This window comes from Bos indicus, chromosome 8 (genome assembly GCF_029378745.1).
Source record: "Bos indicus isolate NIAB-ARS_2022 breed Sahiwal x Tharparkar chromosome 8, NIAB-ARS_B.indTharparkar_mat_pri_1.0, whole genome shotgun sequence".
NCBI lineage: Eukaryota > Metazoa > Chordata > Mammalia > Artiodactyla > Bovidae > Bos > Bos indicus.
The window spans coordinates 84,326,038-84,348,746 of record NC_091767.1 but is presented as its reverse complement, the minus strand read 5'-3'; the positions used below and the strand labels follow the sequence as shown (position 1 = coordinate 84,348,746).

The following is a 22,709-nucleotide window of genomic DNA, read 5'->3' as shown; positions in this document are numbered from 1 at the left end:
GGACAGGGATTTAGAAATAAATTTAAAGGAACCAAAAATATATGAATATATTAGACTTTAGAACTGTGGGGGATTTATCCTAAAGAAATAATCCAAAATAAGAAAAAAAGGCACAGGCAAAAAGTCATCCTCTGCAGCATTACTAGGAATGGGCTTTCAAAGGCAGAGGGGAAGCCCCTGGACTCCTGCACCATTATTACACAAGGAGTGTCTGTGTACTGACAGTCTTTTCAGGGCCTTGAGGGGCAAAGTCATTTCTAGCAGGTGTGCGCTGCATTAGCCAGAAAGGCAATCCAGCCCTGAGCTTTAACCTCATGGCCTTGCACACAGTATAACCTGCTCTGCAAGTGGAGCGTGTCCTTCTAAATATTTACAAATTGACCTGGATGCTTGCTGAGCCTTGCAGGTGCAGGGACACCCCCCAGTCAAGCCCCTGGCCCTTGGCCTCTGTGTTCTCTCTGGCCTGGCTCTAGCTTAGAGAGTGGACTCTTGGGGACACCACAGGCCTTGCAGCTGAGCTGTCCCTCTCCTACAAATAAATGGAAGCAGCAGAGGGACAGAGGGACAGCCCTCTGGGGACACTCACGAGAGAGAAAAACATCTCAGTTTTTAAAGTAGAGGTGCAGTATATACTAGGAAGGAAAATAAACCCATAAGCATGGTCTATTCACTGGTGTTTGCAGACGTCAAACCTCATTTAAATTCTGCAAAGCTCTGGTTTGGTGGTTTTAGTTGTTAAGTCATGTCTGACTCTTGCGACCCCATGGACTGTAGCCCACCAGGCTTCTCTGTCCATGGGATTTCCCAGATAAGAATACTGGAGTGTTTTGCCAGTTCCTTCTCCAGGGGCTCTTTCTGAACTATCAGTCAAATCCACATCTCATGCACTGCAGTCTCCTGAATTGCAGGCAGATTTTTCACTGACTGAGCCACCAGGGAAGCCCAAACAATTCTATTTACAGTAGCACCTGCTCAAGGTGCTCGGTCACATCTGACTCTTTTGCGACCCTGTGGACTCTAGCCTGCCACGCTCCCCTGTCCATGGAATTCTCAAGGCAAGTATACTGGAGTGGGTAGCCAACCCCTTCTCCAGGGGATCTTCCCGACCCAGGGATTGAACCCAGGCCACCTGCATTGCAGGCAAATTCTTTACAGTTGAGCAATCAGGGAAGTCCTGAAGGAAATGGCAACCCACTCCAGTATTCTTGCCTGGGGAATTCCATGGACAGAGAAGCCTGGTGGGCTACAGTCCATGGGTTTGCAAACAGCTGGACACAACTGAGCAACTAACAAAGCCCTGAGCAGGTATTAAAGTCTCTTTCATAGCTCAGTTGGTTAAAAAATCTGCCTGCAATGCAGGAGACCTGGGTTCGATTCCTGGGTTGGGAAGATCCCCTGGAGAAGGAAATGGCAATCCACTCCAGTATTCTTGCCTGAAAAATCCCTGGACAGAGGAGCCTGGTGGGCTACAGTCCATGGGGTCGCAAGTTGGACATGACTCCGACTAAACCACCACCACCAATTTGCAGATGAAGAAGCTAAGACACTGAGAGGCCATGGGGTCAGGGTTGGCCCAGGACCCTGCAAAAGAGAGCCTAGGACCCTAGGAGACAGGTTTCCCAGGTAGCCCCTGGTTTGGGGGCATGCAAACCCCAGATTTAAAGGCTGCTTGGCAGGGAATATACAACAAAACACTGCAACAGGATCACCATGACCTTCAATCTCCAAAGGCATAGGAATCAAACTCCCAGGGAAATGTCGGCCCCTCCACTTTCCCAGGCACCCTGAGTTGCACTTACCACTCATTCGTGATCCGCGCCTGCAGCTCAGGCAGGAGGAACTGCCCGTGGAAGCGATAGATGGAGGAGATGTTAGAGAAGATGCCTGTGGTGACTTCTGAAGGGATCCCTGCTTCTGTCAGCCCGGTGCAGAAAACCTAGGCATGGAGAAGCCCTTGCAGTGGTCACTAAATGTGGGTCACTGCAAATGGTTACAATCATGCTTCTGCTACAAACATGGGAGCTCAGGAGAGGCTGCCATTGCCTTATGTTTTCTTAATGAAACTTCTGCTTCATCAAACTGCCTTAAAGAACCTTATGGTCTTAAAGCAAGCTTACTGATGGCCAAGAATTAGGAGTGAGGCAGCGACAGTCCCCTCTAGACTGAGACAGACCATCTTTCTCCCATCTGCCTTTCATGGGAAATGGATGATCCTGATTTCCTTTCTCTGCTTTGTGAGCTACAAACAGAAGCAGCACCTGTCAAAACCTGGTTTCTATTGGAGTTTTACTTCCTATGCTCATAAACCCCATGTTGCCAGGTAAAGAGGGAGAGTGCCACTCACTGTCATAGGGCTTTACATGCTCAGATAATTTAACTGCCATGAAGAAAAACCCCCAAGGTGACTAGACAAGACCTTTGCCCCAGAGCCACAAGTTGTGAAAGCAAAAACTAAAAATTTCTGGAGGAGACTTAAATATATCCAAGTTTTAGTATTCGTGTCAGTCATATTCCAACTGCAAGGCCTAGCCAATGCTAAGATAGAAAGCTTGCCTCTGAAACTGCCCACTGAAACTCTGGAAGTAGACAAAGGCAGGCTCCAAGCCAGGAGGGTTACCTGGTCTAGCAGGTACAGCCGCTTCACATAGGTCTCCTCCGTGTGCAGGAGCTCCTGGGCGATGTGGAGCAACTTCTGAGGCTCAGAGCACTGTGAAGAGAAGAGCTATAACTCACCTAGGGACGGTGAGTTTGGGGGAGGCAGCATCTGACACTGCATACCAGGGATGACCACAGGCCCCCAAAGATCAGAGGAAGCTGCTGGAACTGGGATGTGAGGCTCAGTTCTCACAGATGGAATTTCCAGGGAGGTTTCTGGGGGAGACAGAATAATTTTTACCAATCCCCTCAAATCTTCTGCAGCCAAGAGAAAACTCTATCCTCCCAGGGCTTTGACTGCAGAACAGCTACAATAGCCACATCAAAATATACTGTGGAATGACATCATCAAGATGGCAAATCAAAGCTACAAGCCCACCCAATAGACACATGAAAAGATGCTCAACATCATTAATTGTTACAGAAAAACAAATCAAAACTATAATGAGGGTATCACCTCACACTGGTCAGAGTGGTCATCAGTCATTAAAAAGTCTACAAATAAGAATATTAGAGAGAGTGTGGAGAAAAGGGAACTCTCCTATACTATTGGTGGGGATATAAATTGATGTAGCCAATATGGAGATTTCTCAAAAAACTAAAATAGAGTTGCCATATGATCTTATAATCCCACTCCTGGGCATATGCCCAGAGAAAACTATAATTAAAAAAGGTACATGTACCCCAGTGTTTATTGCAGCACTGTTTAAAATAGCCAAGACACAGAAACAACCTAAATGTTCATCAACAGATAAATGAATAAAGAAGATGTGGCGCATATATACAAGGGAATACTGCTCAACCATTAAAAAGAGTGACATAATGCCATTTGCAGCAACATGGGCTAGATATTATCATACTAAGTGAAGTAAGTCGGACAGAGAAAGGCTATGCGATATCACTTATGTGCTTAGTTGCTCAGTCGTGTCCGACTCTTTGCAGCCTTATGACCCACCAGGGCCACTGTCCATGAGGATTCTCCAGGCAAGAACACCGGAGTGGGTTGCCATGCCCTCCTCCAGGGATATCGCTTATATGTGGAATATAAAATACGACACAAATGAACTTATCTATGAAACAAAACAGACTCACAGAATTAGTGAACAGCCTTGTGATTGCCAAGGAGAAGAGTGAGGTGTAGGAGCGATGAACTGGGAGTTTGGGATTAGCAAATGCAAACTACTATATATAGAATGGATAAACAACAAGGTTCTGGTGTGTAGGGAACTATATCCAATAGCCTGTGATAAACCATAATGGAAAACATATTAAAAAGAATGTGTGTGTGTATATATATACTTATATATAAATGCATAACTGAATGACTTTACTATACAGTAAAAATTAACATAACATTGAAAATCAGCTATGCTTCAAGAAAATAAATTTACAAAAAAGAAAGCTCCACGCCCTCCTTCTCCTACATAGACATGGAGTTAACAACATGCAAACAAGAATACCTCTGTGAAATCTCAGGACAGCTGAGAAACTATGGCTTCCAAGCCATTTTAAAACTAAGAAGAGATTCTATCAAGCAGCGAATGAAAACTGGTGTTTGGAACACCCTTTTACGTTCCTCCCCCAAGCAAAATAGGATGGCACAACTGGGAGGAACTCCCCCTCCCCATGATGCTCCTCCCTCAGGATGAAAACAAAGGAGTGAGCTGTACACCCAGTGTTCTGTCTCTTCTGGAAGTTTCCTGAGGGATGGTTTTTGTCTTGCCAGACTTGGAATGCTATCATGACCAGTGCCAGAGTTTCAAAGACACTGAAAACTGAGGCAAGAAGCATGTTAGAGCTGATGGTCTGCAGGCAGATGCCAGAGGAGCAAGAGATCAGACAAAGTTTACTAAGTTTTAGAACTTCTAGCCTGACTGGCTAAGATTTTTCCCTGCACAAAGCCAGCATGTGAAGACTGGAGAGGTGGTTGTTTTTCAGATGCCCAAATTCCAGCAAAATATTACAAAGAAATAGGGAAACGTGGTGTGATTAAAGGAACAAAATAAAATTCCAGAAACCAACCCTAAAGAAGCATAGATCTATGAGCTGCCTATAAAAAAATATTAAATACCTGTCATATAGATGCTCAATGAGCTAAAAAAAAAAAAAAAGGAACACAAATAGACAACTAAGTGAAATTGGGAAAGTGATGCATGAACTAAATGAAAATATCATTAAAGAGATAGAAACTATAAAAAAGACCCAAACAGAAATTCTAGAGCTGAACATTTCAATAACTAGACTAAAAAATTCAATCTAGGTCATTTGAAAGTCAGAGAAACAAAAAGAAAAACAATGAAGAAAAGCAAAGAGAGCCTAAGAAGTTTATGGAATACTATCAAATTGACCATATATGCATTATGGGAGTCCCAGAAGAAGAGAGTAAAAAGAGCAGAGAGTTTACTTGATGAATTTTTGGCTGAAAATGTCTCCCAAATGAAATGGATACAAATTCAAGAATCTCATGGAACTCCAACTAGGACAAACCCAAAGAACCACAGTGGGACCTATTATTAAAAAAGGTGGGGGAGGGGGGCAGTGGGATATCATATTTAAAGTGCTAAAGATGAAAAAAAAAAAAACAAAACTGTGAAGCAAGAATACCTTATTCAACAAAGTGGTTCTTCAAAAGTGAAGAATAAAGACTTTCCCAAATAAGCAAAAGATAAAGAGTTCATTATCACTAGACTTGCTATACAAGAAATGCTGAAGGAAGTCCTTTAAGTTGTGAAAAGATGGTAGATAGCAACATGAAGTTATACAAGAATATAAAGTTCTTCAATAAAAGTAAATGCATGAACAAATATGATATAATAACCTATACTATCATAATTTTTGGTACAAAATAACACAAAAAGGACAAAAACTTTTAAAAACTCTAAATCTATGTGAAAGGGCATACTGGACATATAAACATGTCATTTGTGATAACATATAGATCATCTGGTAAGGACAGCTGTAAAGCAGAGTTTTTGTTTACCATTGAAGTAAGTTTTTACCAGCTTAAAATACAATGCTATAACTTTAAATATTTTATGTAATTGCAATAGAAAAAATATATAGAATATACACAAGGGGCAATGAGAAAGGAATCAAGGCATATTATTACAAAAAAGTCAGTTAAACTTAAAAGAGGAAAGCAGTAAGAGACGGACAAAAAAGTTACAAACCATATAGAAAACAATGAAAAAGGCAATAGTGAGTTCTTCCATATCAGTAATTTCTTTAAATGTAAAATAATTTAAACTCCCCAATCAAGACATATGGATTGGTTGAACAGATTTAAAAAAAAATAGCATTCAGTTATATGCTACCCACAAGAAACTCGGGCTTCCAAGGTGGCTCAGTAGTAAAGAATCAACCTGCCAAAGCAGCAGATGCAGGAGAGGAGAGCTTGATCCCTGGGTTGGGAAGATCTGGAGGAGGAAATGGCAACCCACTCCAATATTCTTGCCTGGAAAATTCCATGGACAGAGGAACCTGGCAGGCTACAGTCCATGGAGTCACAAAGAATCAAACATAACTGAGTGACTAAACACACAGAAGAAACTCACTTTAGACTTAAGGATATACATAGGCTGAAAGATGTAAAAAGATATTTCATGGAAATGGTCAACAAATAGATCAGGAGTGGCCTACTTACATCAGACAAAATGGACTTTAAATAAAAAACCTTACACAATACAAAGACATTATATAATGATAAAAGGATCAATTCACCAAGAAGATAGAAAAATTATAAATATGCATTAAACCTCATGGTGGGGGTGGTTTACTTGCTGAGTCATGTCCGACTCTTGTAACCCCGTAGACTGTAGGCTACCAGGCTCCTCTGTCCATGGGATTCTCCAGGCAAGAATACTGGAGTGGGTTGCCATTTCCTCCTCCAGGGGATCTTCCCAAACCAGGAATCCAACCTGGGTCTCCTGCATTGTAGGCAGGTTCTTTACCTTATAACACCTAAATATATGAAGCAAACTTCGACAGATTAGAAGAAAGAAGCTGATTACAACAAAATAGCAGTAGGAGACTTCAGTACTTTCAATACTGGATAGGACATGCAAAATATCAATAAAGAAGCAAGGGATTTGAACAACAGTGTCCGAATGAACCTAACAGACATATGTAGAGTGCTCCATCTAATAATGGCAGAACATACATTCTTCTCAAGTGCACATGGAAACCCTCAAGATCAGACCATGTGTTAGGCCACAAAACAAATATTAACAAATTGAAGAAGATTGAAATCATATGATTTATCTTTTCCAATCACACCAGAATGAAACTAGAAATCAATAGCACAGGAAAACCTGGAAAATCCACAGATTTCTGGAAATTAGATAGTACACTCTTAAACAACAGTCAAAGAAGTTGCAAAGGAAATTAGAAAATAGCTTGAGACAAATGAAAATGAAAACACAACATATCAAAGCTTATGGAATGTGGGAAAAGCAGTGCTAAGAGGGGCATTTATAGCTGTAAATGCATGCGTGTATAAGGAGGAAAGATCTCAAATCAACAACCTAACTTTGTACCTCAAGATTAGAAAAATAACACACTAAACTCAAGGGAGTCAGAAGGAAGTAACTAACAGATTAGAGCAGAGATAAACGGAACAGAGAGTAGAAATACGCTAAAAAAAAAAAAAACAACAAAACTAAGAATTGTTTTTTGAAAAGATGAACAAAATTGACAAACCAAAAAAATGAGATAGAAATCAAATAAATAAAATGAAAGAGGAAACATTACAACCGATACCACAGAATACAATCATAGAGATGGACAATTAAATGCCAACAGTTGAATAAACTAGAAGAAGACATAGATAAATTCCTAGAAACACAATCTACCAAGACTGAATCATGAAGAAATAGAAAATATGCACAGACCAATAACAAATAAGGAGGTTAAATAAACAATAAAGAAACTTCCCAACAAAGAAAAGCCCAGGACCAGATGGTTTCACTGGGAAATTAACACCAATTGTTCTCAAATTTTTCCAAAAAATTCAAAGAATGAGGAACACTGCCTAACTCATTCTACAAGACCAATATTATCTTAATACCAAAGTTTTGGGGCCTTGCTGACCCTGGAGATACTGTCCCTCCCAGGATACACTAATTCCTAGAGATATAAAGAATTCACCAGCAAGACAAAAAGTGTCTTTCAAGTGCAAACCAACCCATCCAGAGCCCACATCCAACCATCTTTTCTGAATCACACAGGACCAGGTGTGAGGTATCCAGGGACAGCCCCTGTACACAGAGCCCACTGAAATTATTCAGACTGGCCAATCTTAAGCCTGCTTACTCTGTCTCACCCATCCATCTCATCAGAAATCACAATCAAGACTCTACTGTAACTTAAATAGTACTTGTACATCAACTATACTTCAATTAAAAAAAAATCATTAAGTGATTAAAAAAGATTCTTGCTCACAATTTCCAACCCCTCTGTCTCCTGACCCACCCTGGTGAGTTTCTCTCTGGTTCTCCTTGGTATCATGTACCCCCTCTTTTCATGAGCTATGAGTAATAAACTGTCTTTACACATAAGTCATTTCCTGATTTGTTGGCTTTGTCATTTCTGAATAATAATAAAACCTAGATTAAAATATGCCCCCAGCCCACTTGCTGAGACTTTGGCTTACAACAGCATAGGCCTGTGGCTGCCGTTTGCCCACAAACCTGCCTCTTGATGCAGCCATGTTTGTCAATACCATCTCCAACCAAAGGCCGCCTGTGCTTCTCTTGAGACCTAGTCACTTGCAGCTTACCTACGCTGTTCTCCTCCCATGCACATGCAGTCCCTCTAAGCCAGGGCTATCAGCTTTACTCCCATGTCCCCATGAGTCCCAGTGCAGAGCCCAGAGCCCCAAATGCTAAAGGGACACAGATGAGCTTTCTCTAACACTGAGCCACATGCATGAGCATACCTGCTTCCCTGGGCCATCTGCATGGGGCTCTACTCCCATGCCTGGGCTCCCTTCCTGCCTCTGTACACCCCATGTGCAACACTAGTGTTTTCCCATTCATAAAACAACATGATAACCACGCTGCCTTCTTCATGGGGGCTCTGCAAGGCAGGCAGCAAGCATTGGTGAACAGAGCTGGTGGCAGCGCTGTTTGCATTAAGACTGGGACACTGTGTGGCCATGGAACTGAAGCTTAGGAGAGACATCATTGCCTGATGTGTTGGGGAGACCCCTGCTTGCATGGTCCTGCCCTCGGGCCTGCCCACCAACCCATTGTGGGGGCTTCTTTGAGAGTGGTGTTTGAGTGTGCACCCTGCTACTGGCACCAGTAAGTGATGTAAGTAAGTGATGGCCCTATGGACCTCCAATACCCTCAGAGGAGGGCCCTGCAGCCCCTGATACCTGGTACAGGAAGGTGACCTACCTTGGCTGGATCCATGTCAACCTTAGAAGGGTTGTTCTCAGGGTCTGGCTCCTCACTGCTCCCCTCGCCTGCATCGCTATCAGCCTCCTCCTGTGGAGACTTGCTGCCCAGGGCTGTTCCCGGGTGTGGCCCTTTGATGATGGTACCTGGGCCCGCCTCGCCGCTGTCCTCACAGAAGTGCTCGCTGACCACGCTGCAGGATGGGCTGTCTATCCCGCTGTCCCGGTTAGGGATCTTAGAGCTGCTCGCCTCACCCACTGAGCTCATGTCCCCAGCAGAGGCCTGGCTGCCAGGGCTCCCAGAGGCAAGCTCCCCGTGGTGAGTTCCAGGCCCGACAGGGAGCGCTGGGAGCTTCCCTGGGTCTGTGCTTGGTTGCTCCAGGGAGGAGTTATTAGGCCCAGCATCTGGCTCCTCCATGGTGGCACTGGGGGCCGAGGGTGTTGAGGACCCCCTTCCTGGCTCCATCCTCAAAGCTGAGTTCTCTGATCTCTGTGAGGGGCTGGCTGGGGGCTTCCTGTCAGGGAGAAATGAGTGCAGTCAATGCCAGCTGGGCTGTGGACCAGCCCCCAGGGAGGGCCCTCTGGAGAAAGTCAACATGCAGCTGCACTTGAGCACCCCTGTCACCCTCAGCTGGTTTTCGGGCAATGGCAAATACAAAGCATTTTGTTTTAAAAATTAATCTCTTCATAAAGAAAGAAGGAAGAGAGAGAGGGATGGAGGGAGGGAGAGAGGGAGAAAGAAAGAGAAAAAGAGACAAAGGAAGGAAGGAGGAAGAAAGGAAAGAAAAAAGAGGGTGAAAGAAAAAGACAGGAGAGGGAGGAATGAATCCTGTATCATGAAGCTACCTGCTCCTCGATGAATTAGAAATAAACGCATAAAATAATAGCAGTAGCCATCTTGGGCACAGTGGATCTGGTCTGCACCCTGCTCTGGCATCCGTGACACTATCCTCAAGGTAGCTCTGAGGTGAGGCAGGATCCCCATCAGGACCCTCCCTCAATATCACTGTAGATATTCTGTCTGACAGGTGACCTGACACTTTCCAGAGACCCAGGGGCTGAGGAGCCTGGATCTTGGTCCCAAATTCCTCCTGCTGCTGCGTTTACGCACTGGGGCTGTTTCATGCTCTCACATGGTGCCTCTTCTGGAAAACCTTGTGGAGGAAACGCCCCTTCGAGTGTCAGTCAGTCAAGTGTCAGACCTGCACAGAGAGGGTCAAAGGTGAGACTAGACTGCAGGAGACTGAGATCCCCCCAAATCTTCTACTTGAAGAGTGGAGCTGCAGAGGAGTCAGGGACCAGGAACAGCAGCCACTTATTCCTGGGCAACAGGTGGGTTACCTGAGGCTGGCAGACTCCACAGGGCACTGAGGTGAAGGGCAGGTGCCAGGCTCCCTGCCAGCTGCTTTCTGGGTCCTTTGGGTTGGCCAGCCGAGGCCTTGCACGAGACTGAGGGGGGGCAGGATTTGCTGAAAATCTTTTTCTTGCCCAGCAGTTTTGAAGTGGAGCAGTTCACGAGGTTCTGAAAAAAAAAAGGTGAAAAGAGAACGTTAACCACGTCCTCCACTGGCACAGAGCAACCTGGGTGACAGACCTAGTTCTCCAGGGAGAAGATGAAAGGGCAGCTTCAGGCCACCGCTCAGTGCAGGGGACCCCTGAGCAGGTCGTAGAGGCCTATGGGTGGATGGAGCATGGCTGATTCCCTGGCCCCCAGCCCAGGGAAACATGTACGACAACGGCCGTGGCATGTAGCAGCTTCTACTGCTGCTGCTACGACTGCTAAGTCGCTTCAGTCGTGTCCGACTCTGTGCGACCCCATAGACGGCAGCCCACCAGGCTCCCCCATCCCTGGGATTCTCCAGGCAAGAACACTGGAGTGGGTTGCCATTTCCTTCTCCAATGCATGAAAGTGAAAAGTGAAAGTGAAGTCGCTCAGTCGTGTCCGACTAGTAGCGACCCCATGGACTGCAGCCTACCAGGGTCCTCCGTCCATGGGATTTTCCAGGCAAGAGTACTGGAGTGGCTTGCCATTGCCTCTAGGGCTGGCTTAAAACTGGGGCCAGAATTGAGCTTGTCCCCAGCCATGCCATGACTCAGGGAGAAAGGGTCCCTTCGAGTGTGCAGTGCCATCATGACTGAGGGGACCCAGCAGGCCCTCCCAGACACATGCACTCCTTGTGCTCACAGTCACAGGCAATCAACTGCTGTCAGTGGCTTCTTCACACATGGTCTTCCTCCCTCACTAAACAAAATAAAGAACCATCAGTGGAGGCACAGGTCCCCCTCCCCTCCAGACACACAATCAAAAAGGTGTCCTGAAGCCTGACCCTTGGCCACCCATGCAACAGAAGGGCCTCCTGGCAGAGTGTGCTCAGAAGAGAAGTGTGACCCACCTCTGCACGCACATGGCCTTGAGGGCTGGTGAGGCCCCAGAAGCCAAGCAAAGATCCAGCCCCTGTGGGTCTCCTGCCCTCTTGTCTCCCAGTGTAATCAGATTTCTTCTGAGTCAAGTGACTCCAAAATCAGTGCAGGGTGCACATTTAGTATTGCTACCGCCACATTCCTCAAGAACTTAATGGGGAGGAATATCAATATTTCTAAACAGAAAATGCATGCTTTGCCGCATTCTTCTCATAGCACAGAAGATAATCTCCAGTTTCCAGAAATCAGACATGACACAGCAGTAAAAATATGCCAGATGGAATTCAGGCCACACACTCAGCTTTGGCATGTCTAATGCCGCCATCCGGTGCCAGGTTGAGCCTGCTGCAATCACACCTCAGGGCCTCCTGGTTCTGGTCAAGATTGAATAAACTGGAGCTACTCTCTCACCTGAAACAACTAAATCATGGATAAAGCACACAAAACAGCAGTTTGAGAGACACCTTACAGCAGGCAGCAAAGGGCAGTGCTTCTGAAGGTGGAAACATGTGCAGTGAGCCCTCCGTCACCCCAACTTTCTGCCTGGAGAAGGGGATCCCAGGTCGACCCCTGAGTGAGGAGACAGACCTGGGCATCCAGGAACACCAAAGCAGCTGGACGTCACAGGGTAGAGGGCTAGAGAGAGATCTGCAGTGAGGGAACACGGAGACTGACGGGGGCCCTCGGGATAGCTCAGTGCGTGTGCAAGGGAACTACAAGACTTGAGAGAGAACTACCAGAGAGGATCAGAGGGAACGCCAACTCAGGCTCACACAAGGCAGGGAGTAAGCCTGTTTCCACCAGCCAGACTGAAAACCCCAGTACCCACAGGGACTTAGCTAACTTGGAAGGGTCTTGCCTCAGTGTGGGTGCATAATTAGCCCCACAGTGAGCTCTACTCAGGTCCCACCTAACAGACACTGACGAATTTTAACAGGCAAGTCCCTCTGTTAACAAGCAACTTAATAGCATCGCTAAACAATGCTCCAGAGCAATTATGGAAGCACAGACATATTCAGAATCTAATAAGGTGAAATCTACAGTGTCTGGAATCCAACCAAAAATTACCAGACATAGAGGGCAGATACACACAACCCACAGTGAGGAGGAAAAGTCAATGAATTGAAATTGACCCATATCTGATACAGATGCTAGAATTAGCAGACAAGGTCTTTAAGACAGCAGCAGTACCTGCTGTATATTCAAAAGGTCAGCAGAGACAATGGAAAATAAAAAAAGATGCATATCCAATTTCTAAAGATGGAAACCACAAGATGTGAGATCAAAACCCCCTGGAAGGGACTGATGGCAGATTAGATATTAAAGAAGAAAAATTAGTGAGTTTGGAGAGACTATAGAAGCTTTCTAAAATGAAAGAGAGAGAATGAATTGTGAGATGCAGAAAAACTATGAACAGCATAATATGTGTGTAACCAGAATACATATGTGGAGTGTTAAAAAAGGAGTGAGCTTGAAAAATACTTGAGAAAAAAAAATGACCAAAGTTGATATCAATTCTACACAAGCCTTTGGATCACTGAGGGGAAAAGGAAATACTTCTCAATAATAAGGATGAATCTAGAAAAAATTATTTCAAGTGAAAAAAAGACAAAGAAAAAGGTGTCTACTTGTTTTTCCATTTACATAGAATTCTAGGAAATGTACCCTAACATGTGATGCCAGAAAGCAGACCAGGATGTTGCCTGGATGGAGGGGTAGGTGCGGTGTGGGGGTTACAATGGAACACAAGGAAGCCTTGCAGAGTTGACAGATGTGCTCATCACATGTGTGTGTGTACGTGTGTGTATGTTGGAACATCCAATCGTACGTCTTAAACATGAAGTTAATTGTATGCTGACTATACTTCAGGGAAGGTGATACCTCTGAGTTACACAGACTTGGTGAGTTGCTAACATTCACCAGTGTCATTTTCCTTGTTACAGAAGGGACAATGAACTATGCAAAGAACAGTGGTAAGGAGGTGTGGCAGGCCCAGAGCCTGGGGAGGCTGCAGCAGCCTGGCTTCCCTGGATCCCCATCAAGGAGAGGAATTGTACCCTTTCTCTGGAGGTCCTTCAGGTGTGGCCATCTTACCTTCCAAGGGTTTTTGTGCAAGGGCAGCTGATCAAGGCTTGGCCAGACTGGGAAACCCAGGGCTCGGCATAAAGATGCCCTCCAGGGAGCAGAGTACCTGGTGGAGGGCGGTTCTGGTTGCAGAAGAGCTGAGACCACCCTCTAATCTGACTAGGAAGCTGCAGGGTACAGCCCGCAGCCTCAGCTGGTCTCCCTTTCTAAGGCCAAGGTGAGCACAGGACAGGCCAGTCCAGTTATAGCCTCCCCTCCTCACAGCTCAGAGGAGCGGAGGGCTGAGGGAGGGTTAGGGTCGAGGACACACACGTGCAAGGGTGCCCACCACACACACACATGTAAACACACACACTTACACACATGCACATGCACACACAGACACACATAAACATACATCCAATTACACACACACACATACTCCATGTGTCTGGGGACATGCTGAGCGCTTTTGTATGCTTGCTCAGTTGTAGTCACCAAGGTGGGTGACATTCCATGTCTCAGACAAGGATGCCAAAGCTGATCCTGACCATGTGGCCTAGGGGAATCAGCACCCAGGAGCTGAGTCTACCAGACATGCTGCTCTGAACCCCCTGGACTGGGTTCCAGGCTCATTCTGACATGCCCAAGGCCAAAGATGTAAAACCATGCAGGAGCCAAGGAGCATTTGTCATTTCTGTCTTCCCAGCCACTCACCTCTCTCTTTGAAGCCCCGAGCTCTCTGAGCTGAGAGAGCCCAGCTACTGAACTCAGCCCAGGGCCCAGTGCCCCTGACACCCAAGGCTGCCACCAGCCAGTATCAAAGGCCCCAAACCTGGGACCAGGAGAGGTGTGGGGACTGGAGAAGTACAGAGAAATTAAATGTGCCCCACTACCGAGTGCATTGTGCAGCCAATGGATAGGGTGGCAGGAGGGGTGTGGTCCCTGCCCTGGAGTCCCCAAACTGCTTGGCAGCTGCCTGAGACAGGCAGGGATAGTCCTGCATACGGGCCACAATTCCGCTCCACCTGACGCTGGACGTCCCCACTACGGATACAGTGCAGGAGCTCCCACTAAAATCAACACTATGCCCATCTCACTTGCTGCCTGTCACCTGGTACCTTGGAGGCCCCAGGTGGGCAGGCATCTCCGCAGCTTTGTCACTGACATGGCTTAGTAGCCCCTGAACATGGGGCCCCAGATGACAGCTATCAGCAGCCATCAGACATATGAGCCTGAGAGGAAGCCTTTGAAACAGTTCTAGCCCTGACTGGCTACAGTCCCAGAGAAACCCTGAATGAGGGCCACTGGAATGCACCCCACCAGTCCCAGAATCGTGAGAGATGATAGTGCTCAGTGGGGTGGTTGGTTACGTGAAGGAGGTAATCCAAATAGTACTGAGAGCACCATGGGGCAATACAAGAAACTGCTATGCTGCACACACCTACATGCAGGTTGCAGGCTGGGGGATAAGGCTGCAGAAACCTACAAGGCTCTATCAGCAGTGACAAAGGTCTGGTTGTGCAGGCCCTGCCAGATGCAACAATCGATGGCATGTCTGCAAAGCTGTTCCATGACCCAGAGGTGCCTGCACTCCAGAGTTAGGATCCAGAAGCACAATACTTGTCTTGGGGCCTCAGCCTAGGAAATGCTCTGGCTGGTACAGTCTGTGGTCTCCATCCTGTGTGCTGAGAACCCAGACATGGACACAGACACTGGGGTGCCATATGCTTCAAAATTCAGTGGGGGTCAATGGGACTTCAAGGCAGGATGGGGCTAGCAGAGCGAGGAGGAAAGGAGACTGGTCAACAGCACTGGACCCAACAACAGTCCCACAAAGGTTCTTAAAGCCCGAGGCAGCACACAACACTCTACCTCCAACTGGCTATATCATCGCTTTTTAGTGGTCCTAACAGACAAAGATGGGCAGGACACCTCACCAGGCTGATGACCTCCAGCCATTAGCATCACCTGAAGCTCCTAGTTCCCCATCACAGGGCCTGTTCAGCTACAGTAGGAGTTGGCAAAATCACACAATGAGTCCAGTAGTGATGACATGTGCCCAGAGCTGAGTTAACAGAAGTTCAGCGAAAGCAAGCCCAAGAACGCACTGGGTACAGTGTAAGGAGCTGTGACTAGAAGGCCCACGTGCAGAGCTGCGCTGTATGCAGGCAGGTGTGTCTGGGAAACAGATCACTGTGATGTTTCTTTCTCTCTTCTTTGGCCGTGCTGCATGGCATGAGGGATTTCAGTTCACCAACCCAGGCTCCAAACCATGCCCCCTGCAGTGAAAGCGTGGAGTCTTAACCACTGGACTGCCAGGGAAGTCCCTGTACTGCTTCAACTTAATCTTTTTGCTTATGTATATATTTACTATTCTTCTTTATTTCCTTTTTTTTTTCTATTTTTAAATTTTTATGTTTATTTCTGATTCATATTTTGTTTCTGTTTTTACTTTTATCTAGAAGGAGAACAAATATAAATACTACAGACACTATGCATTGCCATACATCAAAAGCAACTACAGAAATAAAACCACAACCTTGGAAATAAAAAGTAAAATCCTTTCTTGCATAGGCAGCTAGATGTATGATAAAGCAAGTAGAATCCCAGGAGTGAGCACTGCAAAATTATTGGAGCTTTGCTGTATTTTTAAAATGTTTTATAATAAAGTTTTTTGGGAAAAGAGTTTATCCCCACAGCATCCAAGATCCCTAGGCCCACACTCAGGATGAGGCAACAGGGGCTCCTTGTTCCATTCTGACCTCTCCCATGGGGCACCCTGGGCTCACAAATATTCCACTCTACTTTTGATTGTGTTTAAAATTTTTATTTAAAAAAGCAATGAATCAAAATGGATAAGAACTTTCCAACAGCTTCCAGTTGATACTGAAAACCCTAACACAGACATGACTCTGCCTCTCCCTCCACACTGAGCCACTTTGGGGGGCTTTCAAGGCCCTCCCTCTGGAGGAACAGCCTAGCCCAGCTCCCCGCGCTCATTCCCTGCTCTGTGATAGGCCTTCCTCAGAAGAGAACCCCCTCCTCCATAGCTCCCACCTGCCAGGCTCACCCACACCTCCCCACTCCACTCCCCGCCGGCTGCAGACCACACAGGTGGAAATCTTACCTCCTTCGTGTGGTCTGCCACCTGGCAAATAGCAGGGCTCAGTAAGCATGTTCAGTGAGTAAGTGAATAGATGAATTTGAATCAGCACGTCAGTTTTATTTCCTTCTAATATGTACTTTTACATAGCCCTACAAAAATATGCTTTAGTCAAGTCCAAATTTTTGAAAATACAAAATGCAAATCAAGATTACAGAAGGTTAAACTCCATCTCCTACCGTCCGTCACTTGACAGCCCCACATCATCTCATCTAACTGCACAGTGACCCTGTCAGGTAATTACAGTGAAACGGAGGCCTAGATGGTGGATTCACCTCCCCAAAGCCGCATGGCTGTACCAGCAAGAGCTCTGTGTCCTGGGCACCAAGGGGCTCCAAGTAGCCCCCACAAAACCCCGTAGAACTGATGTACAAGGTAGGTTACCATCCACTTCACTGGGAACCTAGGCAACCAGTCATCACCACCACACACAGGGGCTCAGACAGGGGACAGGAACCCAGACAGAGGAAACAGCATCCTAAGTAGAGGGAACAATATCTCAGACAGAGAGAGCAGTATCACAGGCAGAGGGACCAGTGTCCCAGACAGAGGGAAGGGCACAAAGCAAACAAGAGTGAGTCATGCCATCTGAAGAGGTGGCAGTGTGCCTAGGTGTGTGAGCCCAGAGGGGAGGGGACAGGATTTGGGGGTTGGAGCCAGGATGGATCTCATAGCTGTAGGCAGCCAGGGGTCATGCAGGTGAGCGACACCCCATTCAGGTTTGGGTTTCACATCTGTGCTATGGTCAATACTGCTTGAAGGTTACATTTTTACTCCCAGGCTCATCCCCTTTTCCATGGACCTGTTTCCTCATCTGTCAGTGGGGTCATCAGAGCCCACCTGGAGCAGATGGCAAAGATGCAGCAAGACAAGTGCTCCTGGCACTTGACCGTGATCCTGGTGTACTCCTGGAGACTCTTCTGTGATCATTGTTCTGAGTCCAGCAACAACCCCCACCCTCGGCTCTCAAGGGGCTCAGGGCAGAAAGGCCTCACCTTTCCTCTGGGGCCTTGCTCAACACCTCATCTCAGCTCTAACCTCAACAGACCTACTGCAGTCTAGGCTTCTGTGTGTGCAGAGCATAGAGTCCTGTCCAGCTTTGGGGGCCACTGCATATTCAGAGGTGCTGGTTTTGTGTGGAAACAGACGTCAGCGCAAGTTGCGGAACCAGGGCCTTGGCCTCCTGCAACTACCCAGCCGAAGACAAACCACTTCCTCCCCTCAGCACCCAGCCCCACCCAGCCCCAGGGCCACTTGCCAATCAAATTTTCAGGCTCCAAAGGTTTGAGTTTGGGCCCAGGTTGTCAGCTTACAGTCCATGGTCTTGGGCAAGTGATGGGCCTCAGTTTCTCTGTGGCCCTCAGCTTCCTCTCCTAAAAGAGTGGTGGAGCAAAGTCACTGTGGGACTTGTCTGAGGACTAGTGTGAGTAACAGCAGAGCTTCCCTGAGCACACCCAGCCTCCCAGGGCTGTGCTCACCTCTGGAGCCTGGTACCACTCAGATCCCACTTCACATATGGGAAAGTTGGGTGGTAGAATCAGTGGCCCATAGTCACAGAGCTGGGGGAGGGACTGCAAGCCAAATGTCCCCGTGGGCCATGAACATCACCAGGATACCAGCTACCTGCTGCCACATACTCCTCGGTTCCCTCCTCCAGTGAAAACCCCAGACCCATCTTTCCACCTCCCAAGGGGAATCCATAGCACCTCACTGACCCCGAGAAACTGTAAACGGGCTGATGGTCTGCAATCAGAGGGACTCCCACACTGCAAACGCCACAGGGTCCTGGGAGCCTAGTGCTCTGGGTACAGTCGTGCCCTAGAACATGCCCCCTCAGTACAACCAGCACAAACACAGCTGCCTCTGGTACCCCATGGCTGCCCATCACCCTCCCCGATGTCAAGGTGGCCTGGCCACCTCCCCGAGGTCAAGGTGGCCTGGCCACCACCCTGCACTCTCTGGGCACAGTATGAGGTTCGGAAGAGGCCCTGACAGGCTCAGTCTTCCCTCCTAGCAGCCCATCATAGACAGGCCCTGTCAGGACCTAAAATGCAGATTGCAGCGGAATCTTCTGAAGCCCCACAGTCTCTAGGGACTGTGTTTGGGACCACTTATCCTTCTTCCATAGGTCCAGTCTATTCGGGGACCCCGGCCCTCAAGTTCATCTTTGCTAGAGTCTAAACTGCCACAGGACACTCAGCAGTGTGCTCACTCACTGCTCAACGACTTGCTACAAATCATGCCAGAGGCACCACAGGAAGACAAAAGGGACACAAGACACTGCTCGGCGCCACCACGGCAGCTTCCTGCCTTAGAGACATCCGACCCCAAATGACTACTGCTCTGAACTTTCCCTGACCCCAGAAGTGCCCCTTAAGGGACCAGCAGAGGCTCTCTGGGCTGGCAAAGACCCCAGAGCCAGCACCACTCACCTGTCTTCTGTGGCGCACGTACTTCTCTCCAGGACTGACTTCAGGCAGCAGCAAAACACAACTTCCTTTTGCTGGTTTTCGCAATATGGGTCACTAAACGACAGTGCATTTGCATTTCCGCACTGGTTCTTCCCTTCCCTCACATACAAAAAGATACAGCCCCAACCGGCTGGAATGCTGTCCGAGGACCAGGCGATGCTGGCCGCAAGGTGGGTTAAAGTTTAACCGACTGCTCTGCGTGCCCCAAGTGGTTCCGGGTGTGGAGGCTACAGCCGTCCTGCCTCTGCCTCTATCTGTTTTTCTAAGCAGACTTCCAGGTGCCCGTCTCTCAAACCTTCAGAGAGGGGGCACTCAGTGGGTATCTAGTGGGTTCAGTGCCTGAGTTGGAGAATGCAATGGCACCCCACTCCAGTACTCTTGCCTGGAAAGTCCCATGGATGGAGGAGCATGGTAGGCTGCAGTCCATGGGGTCGCTAAGGGTCAGACACGACTGAGCGACTTCACTTTCACTTTTCACTTTCATGCATTGGTGGAGGAAATGGCAACCCACTCCAGTGTTGTTGCCTGGAGAATCCCAGGGATGAGGGAGCCAGGTGGGCTGCCGTCTATGGGGTCGCACAGAGTCGGACACGATTGAAGTGCCTTAGCAGCAGCAGCAGCAGCAGCAGTGCCTGAGTAGTGGGGTTGGCTCCAGACCATACAGGCTGTGGCTCCTAGATCAAAGAAAAGGCCCAATGGGCCACCAGAGGCTTTCTTGAATTTTCTTGGATGGGAACAATGAAAATGGCCATAAACTATTGGAAAATTGAAAGTGGATTGTTTCAAGGTGCTCCCAGGGGTGAAGCCAGTCGCCACCCCCACCCCAATTTCCTGAGGAAACCTGTTCCATATTTGATGATCTGGCTGCTCCAGCCAGATCCAGCCCTTCCTAGCACCTACAGAGAGGGCTCCATGACTTTTAGAGTGAAAAGTAAATATATGAAGATACAAGATTGCTGCAAGGCTTAGACCACAAATTCTGGTCCAGTTTAAATGATGGATTCTTCATCCAGCCTTATATGTTTTTTAAAAAGCAAAGAGATTTCTCTGGACCTTGGTTTCCTTGTTGTATGGGGGTCACAATAGAGCCCCCTCAGAGGCAGTACCTCACACACAGGGACCATGTGAGTATAACGAATGAGACCATTGAAGGGGCCAGTTAATGAGATAATTTCTCCAGTCCACACTGACCCCCCTTGGCAGACCACACAGCCATGTTTCTCCATGGGTTTCCAAGGGATGCCCACACCAGCTGGAGAGGGGATTTGCTTCCACCCTCTGTTCTTCTAAATATTTACCAGTTGTTTGGAAGGGGGTAGTCTGAGAGATGCTACCCACTTTCACCTCCAGATAGTCTTCCTTTCAACCAAAGACGAAGAATTCTACGACTAAGACACTGATAAGCTCTTGCTCACCTCCATGACTCGTTGCAGTGAAATCCACCATGTGCCAGGCCCTACGGATAGGACCACCTTGGACCCAGGTCCAGCTCCAGAATACATGAGTGCATCTTCTCCAGGAATCTGAAGACCAACGTTAAGATAAGTTCCACCTGGCCCCCAGCCATTACTGTGGACTCAGAGCAGCTCAGTCAGCAGGTGATGGAAAAGAGGGCAGCCTATGTCTCAGGGGTACCTGGTTTCATATCCTGGCTGATGGGGTGTGTCACCTCCATACATCACTAAGCCCCTTGGAGCCCCAATTCTTCTCATAAAATTGAGATAATACAGGATGCGTGGTTGGAGTTTTGTGAAGAAAGAGAGCCTGGCCTGGGGTAGATCAATTATCCAAGTGCTTCCAGTCCAGGCTGGCAAGGACAGTGCCTGCCACCATCACCCAGCACAGCCCTTCCCCTTGTTGACATCCCTAAGGCAGAAGACTGGCAAGGGGACCTCATCAGGACCTGGAGACCCAAGCCCAGATCTCTGCTGTACAGAAATGGCCCAAGAAGGCAGAGATGAAGCCTGGCAGCACAGCAGCAGACCAAGTGTAATGATCCATGGGTCATGTGGTGGTGGAATACGCTGAAAAGAAGAACGGGGGTAAAGTGCCCTCTCATCCTGGGTGGGGGAGGAGATTCTCCACCGGGATGTGGCTGACCCCCTCCAACAAGAAGCATGTTTGTGGCAGCCATGCCCCAAGAGGGATCTTGGTGACCCTGCTCTGCTGCAGCTGTGCCCACTTTGAATAGGGTTGATGCAGTAATGCAGTCAATAGGACACCACAGAAATATCAAGGGTAACTTCTGAGGCCAGGTCAGTCACCACACTGCAGCTTCTGCCTTTCTCTCTTGGGGTACTTACTCTGGGGGAGCCAGCCACCATATCATGATGATGCTCAAGCTGCTCTGCGGAGAGCCCCATGTGGGGAGGAGCTGGGCCCTCAGCCAACAGCCAGCACCAACTTGCCATGAGGTCGTGAATCACCTGGAAGGGCACCCCTGGCCCCAGTCAAGTCTTTGGGTAAGACTACGACCTCACTAAAGTCTCTAAGCCAGAGACAAACTGTACCAAAATTCCTGACTCACCAAAACTGAGTTGGTAAGTGTTCTCTTATGTCACTCAGTTTTGGACATTTCATTAGGCAATAGATCCGTTATGCAATGATATGAAATGGTCATCAGGAAATGCACACAGGGTGACTTATGGTCAGGGGGCATCAGCCCAAAGTGAAGAGATGACTGCAGGGTATTAACGGCACACCGTCCTATTTCTCTATCCAATTATTCCATTAATGACCCGGTGGTTCAAACTGTGTCCTCATCCCTGAAGGGTTCCCTGGTAACAATGGTGAAGGCTCTGCCATTCACTCTCCATGACCCTGAATAGCTTCATGAGTCAGAGGCTCTTCAGCGGAAGGCCAGGTTCCCCAAACAGCATCCCTCTGCCCATCCATCCTCCCCCAAGCTGCTTGCCACACAGGAAGCAGCGCTGATCATGAGGGCTCTCCCACATGGTCCCTGCTTTGCCCCCAGAAACTCCCAGCCCCACCTAGCACAACAGCTGGCAAAGACTGAGGGACAGCCCATCCAAGGAAGGCAGAGGAACCCTGAAAGCTGTCACTAAAAGGGAACTTGTGTAATCAAAGGCTGGGGAGAGTAGGTGAGCAGAGACCTTTCTACCAGGGAAGTATCCATTCATTTCACTCAAGAGGTGATCCAAAGGGAGAGAGCCCCAAGCCAGCCAAGAGAAACTGGTCTGGGGGACGGTGAATGGGGCCCAGCCCATATCCTGACGTGGGGCTGCTGGTTAGCGCCCAAGCCCACACAGAGGAGGATACGACAGTCTCTTGGAATAAGGGACTGGTCAGAGAGGAACCCTGGAAGATCTCATGATTTGACTTCTTCTGTGTTATGATTCCTACTCATCTTGTGTGAAACTCATAGAATTTAAGCTACATTAAATAACTCAAGATGCAGTCACAGTGGCAAATGTGAATTTCCGTATTAGTTGTTTTGAATGTACAACATAGGACTCTGAGTGTCTAAGTGTAATACATCGAGAGTGTCAACAGAGATAAGGCACTTGTTTGGTAG

General features: G+C 47.7%; 1 protein-coding gene across 13 annotated transcripts in view; it reads right to left on the bottom strand.

Moving 5' to 3' along the window:
* The window catches only part of FGD3 (FYVE, RhoGEF and PH domain containing 3), a 65,474-nt gene that overhangs the window by 22,426 nt on the left and 20,339 nt on the right, over positions 1–22,709 (bottom strand). For 2 of the 13 annotated variants that reach the window (XM_070795132.1, XM_070795138.1), the window contains exons 1-6: positions 19,136–19,529; positions 10,394–10,574; positions 10,164–10,254; positions 9,054–9,567; positions 2,618–2,707; positions 1,800–1,936 (exon numbers count right to left, since the gene is read on the bottom strand). In XM_070795132.1, the coding sequence (XP_070651233.1) occupies positions 1,800–1,936; positions 2,618–2,707; positions 9,054–9,567; positions 10,164–10,177 (755 nt within the window). In that variant the 5' untranslated portion in view covers positions 10,178–10,254; positions 10,394–10,574; positions 19,136–19,529. The other 11 variants (XM_070795137.1, XM_070795136.1, XM_070795130.1 and 8 more) reach the window with 10 other exon arrangements.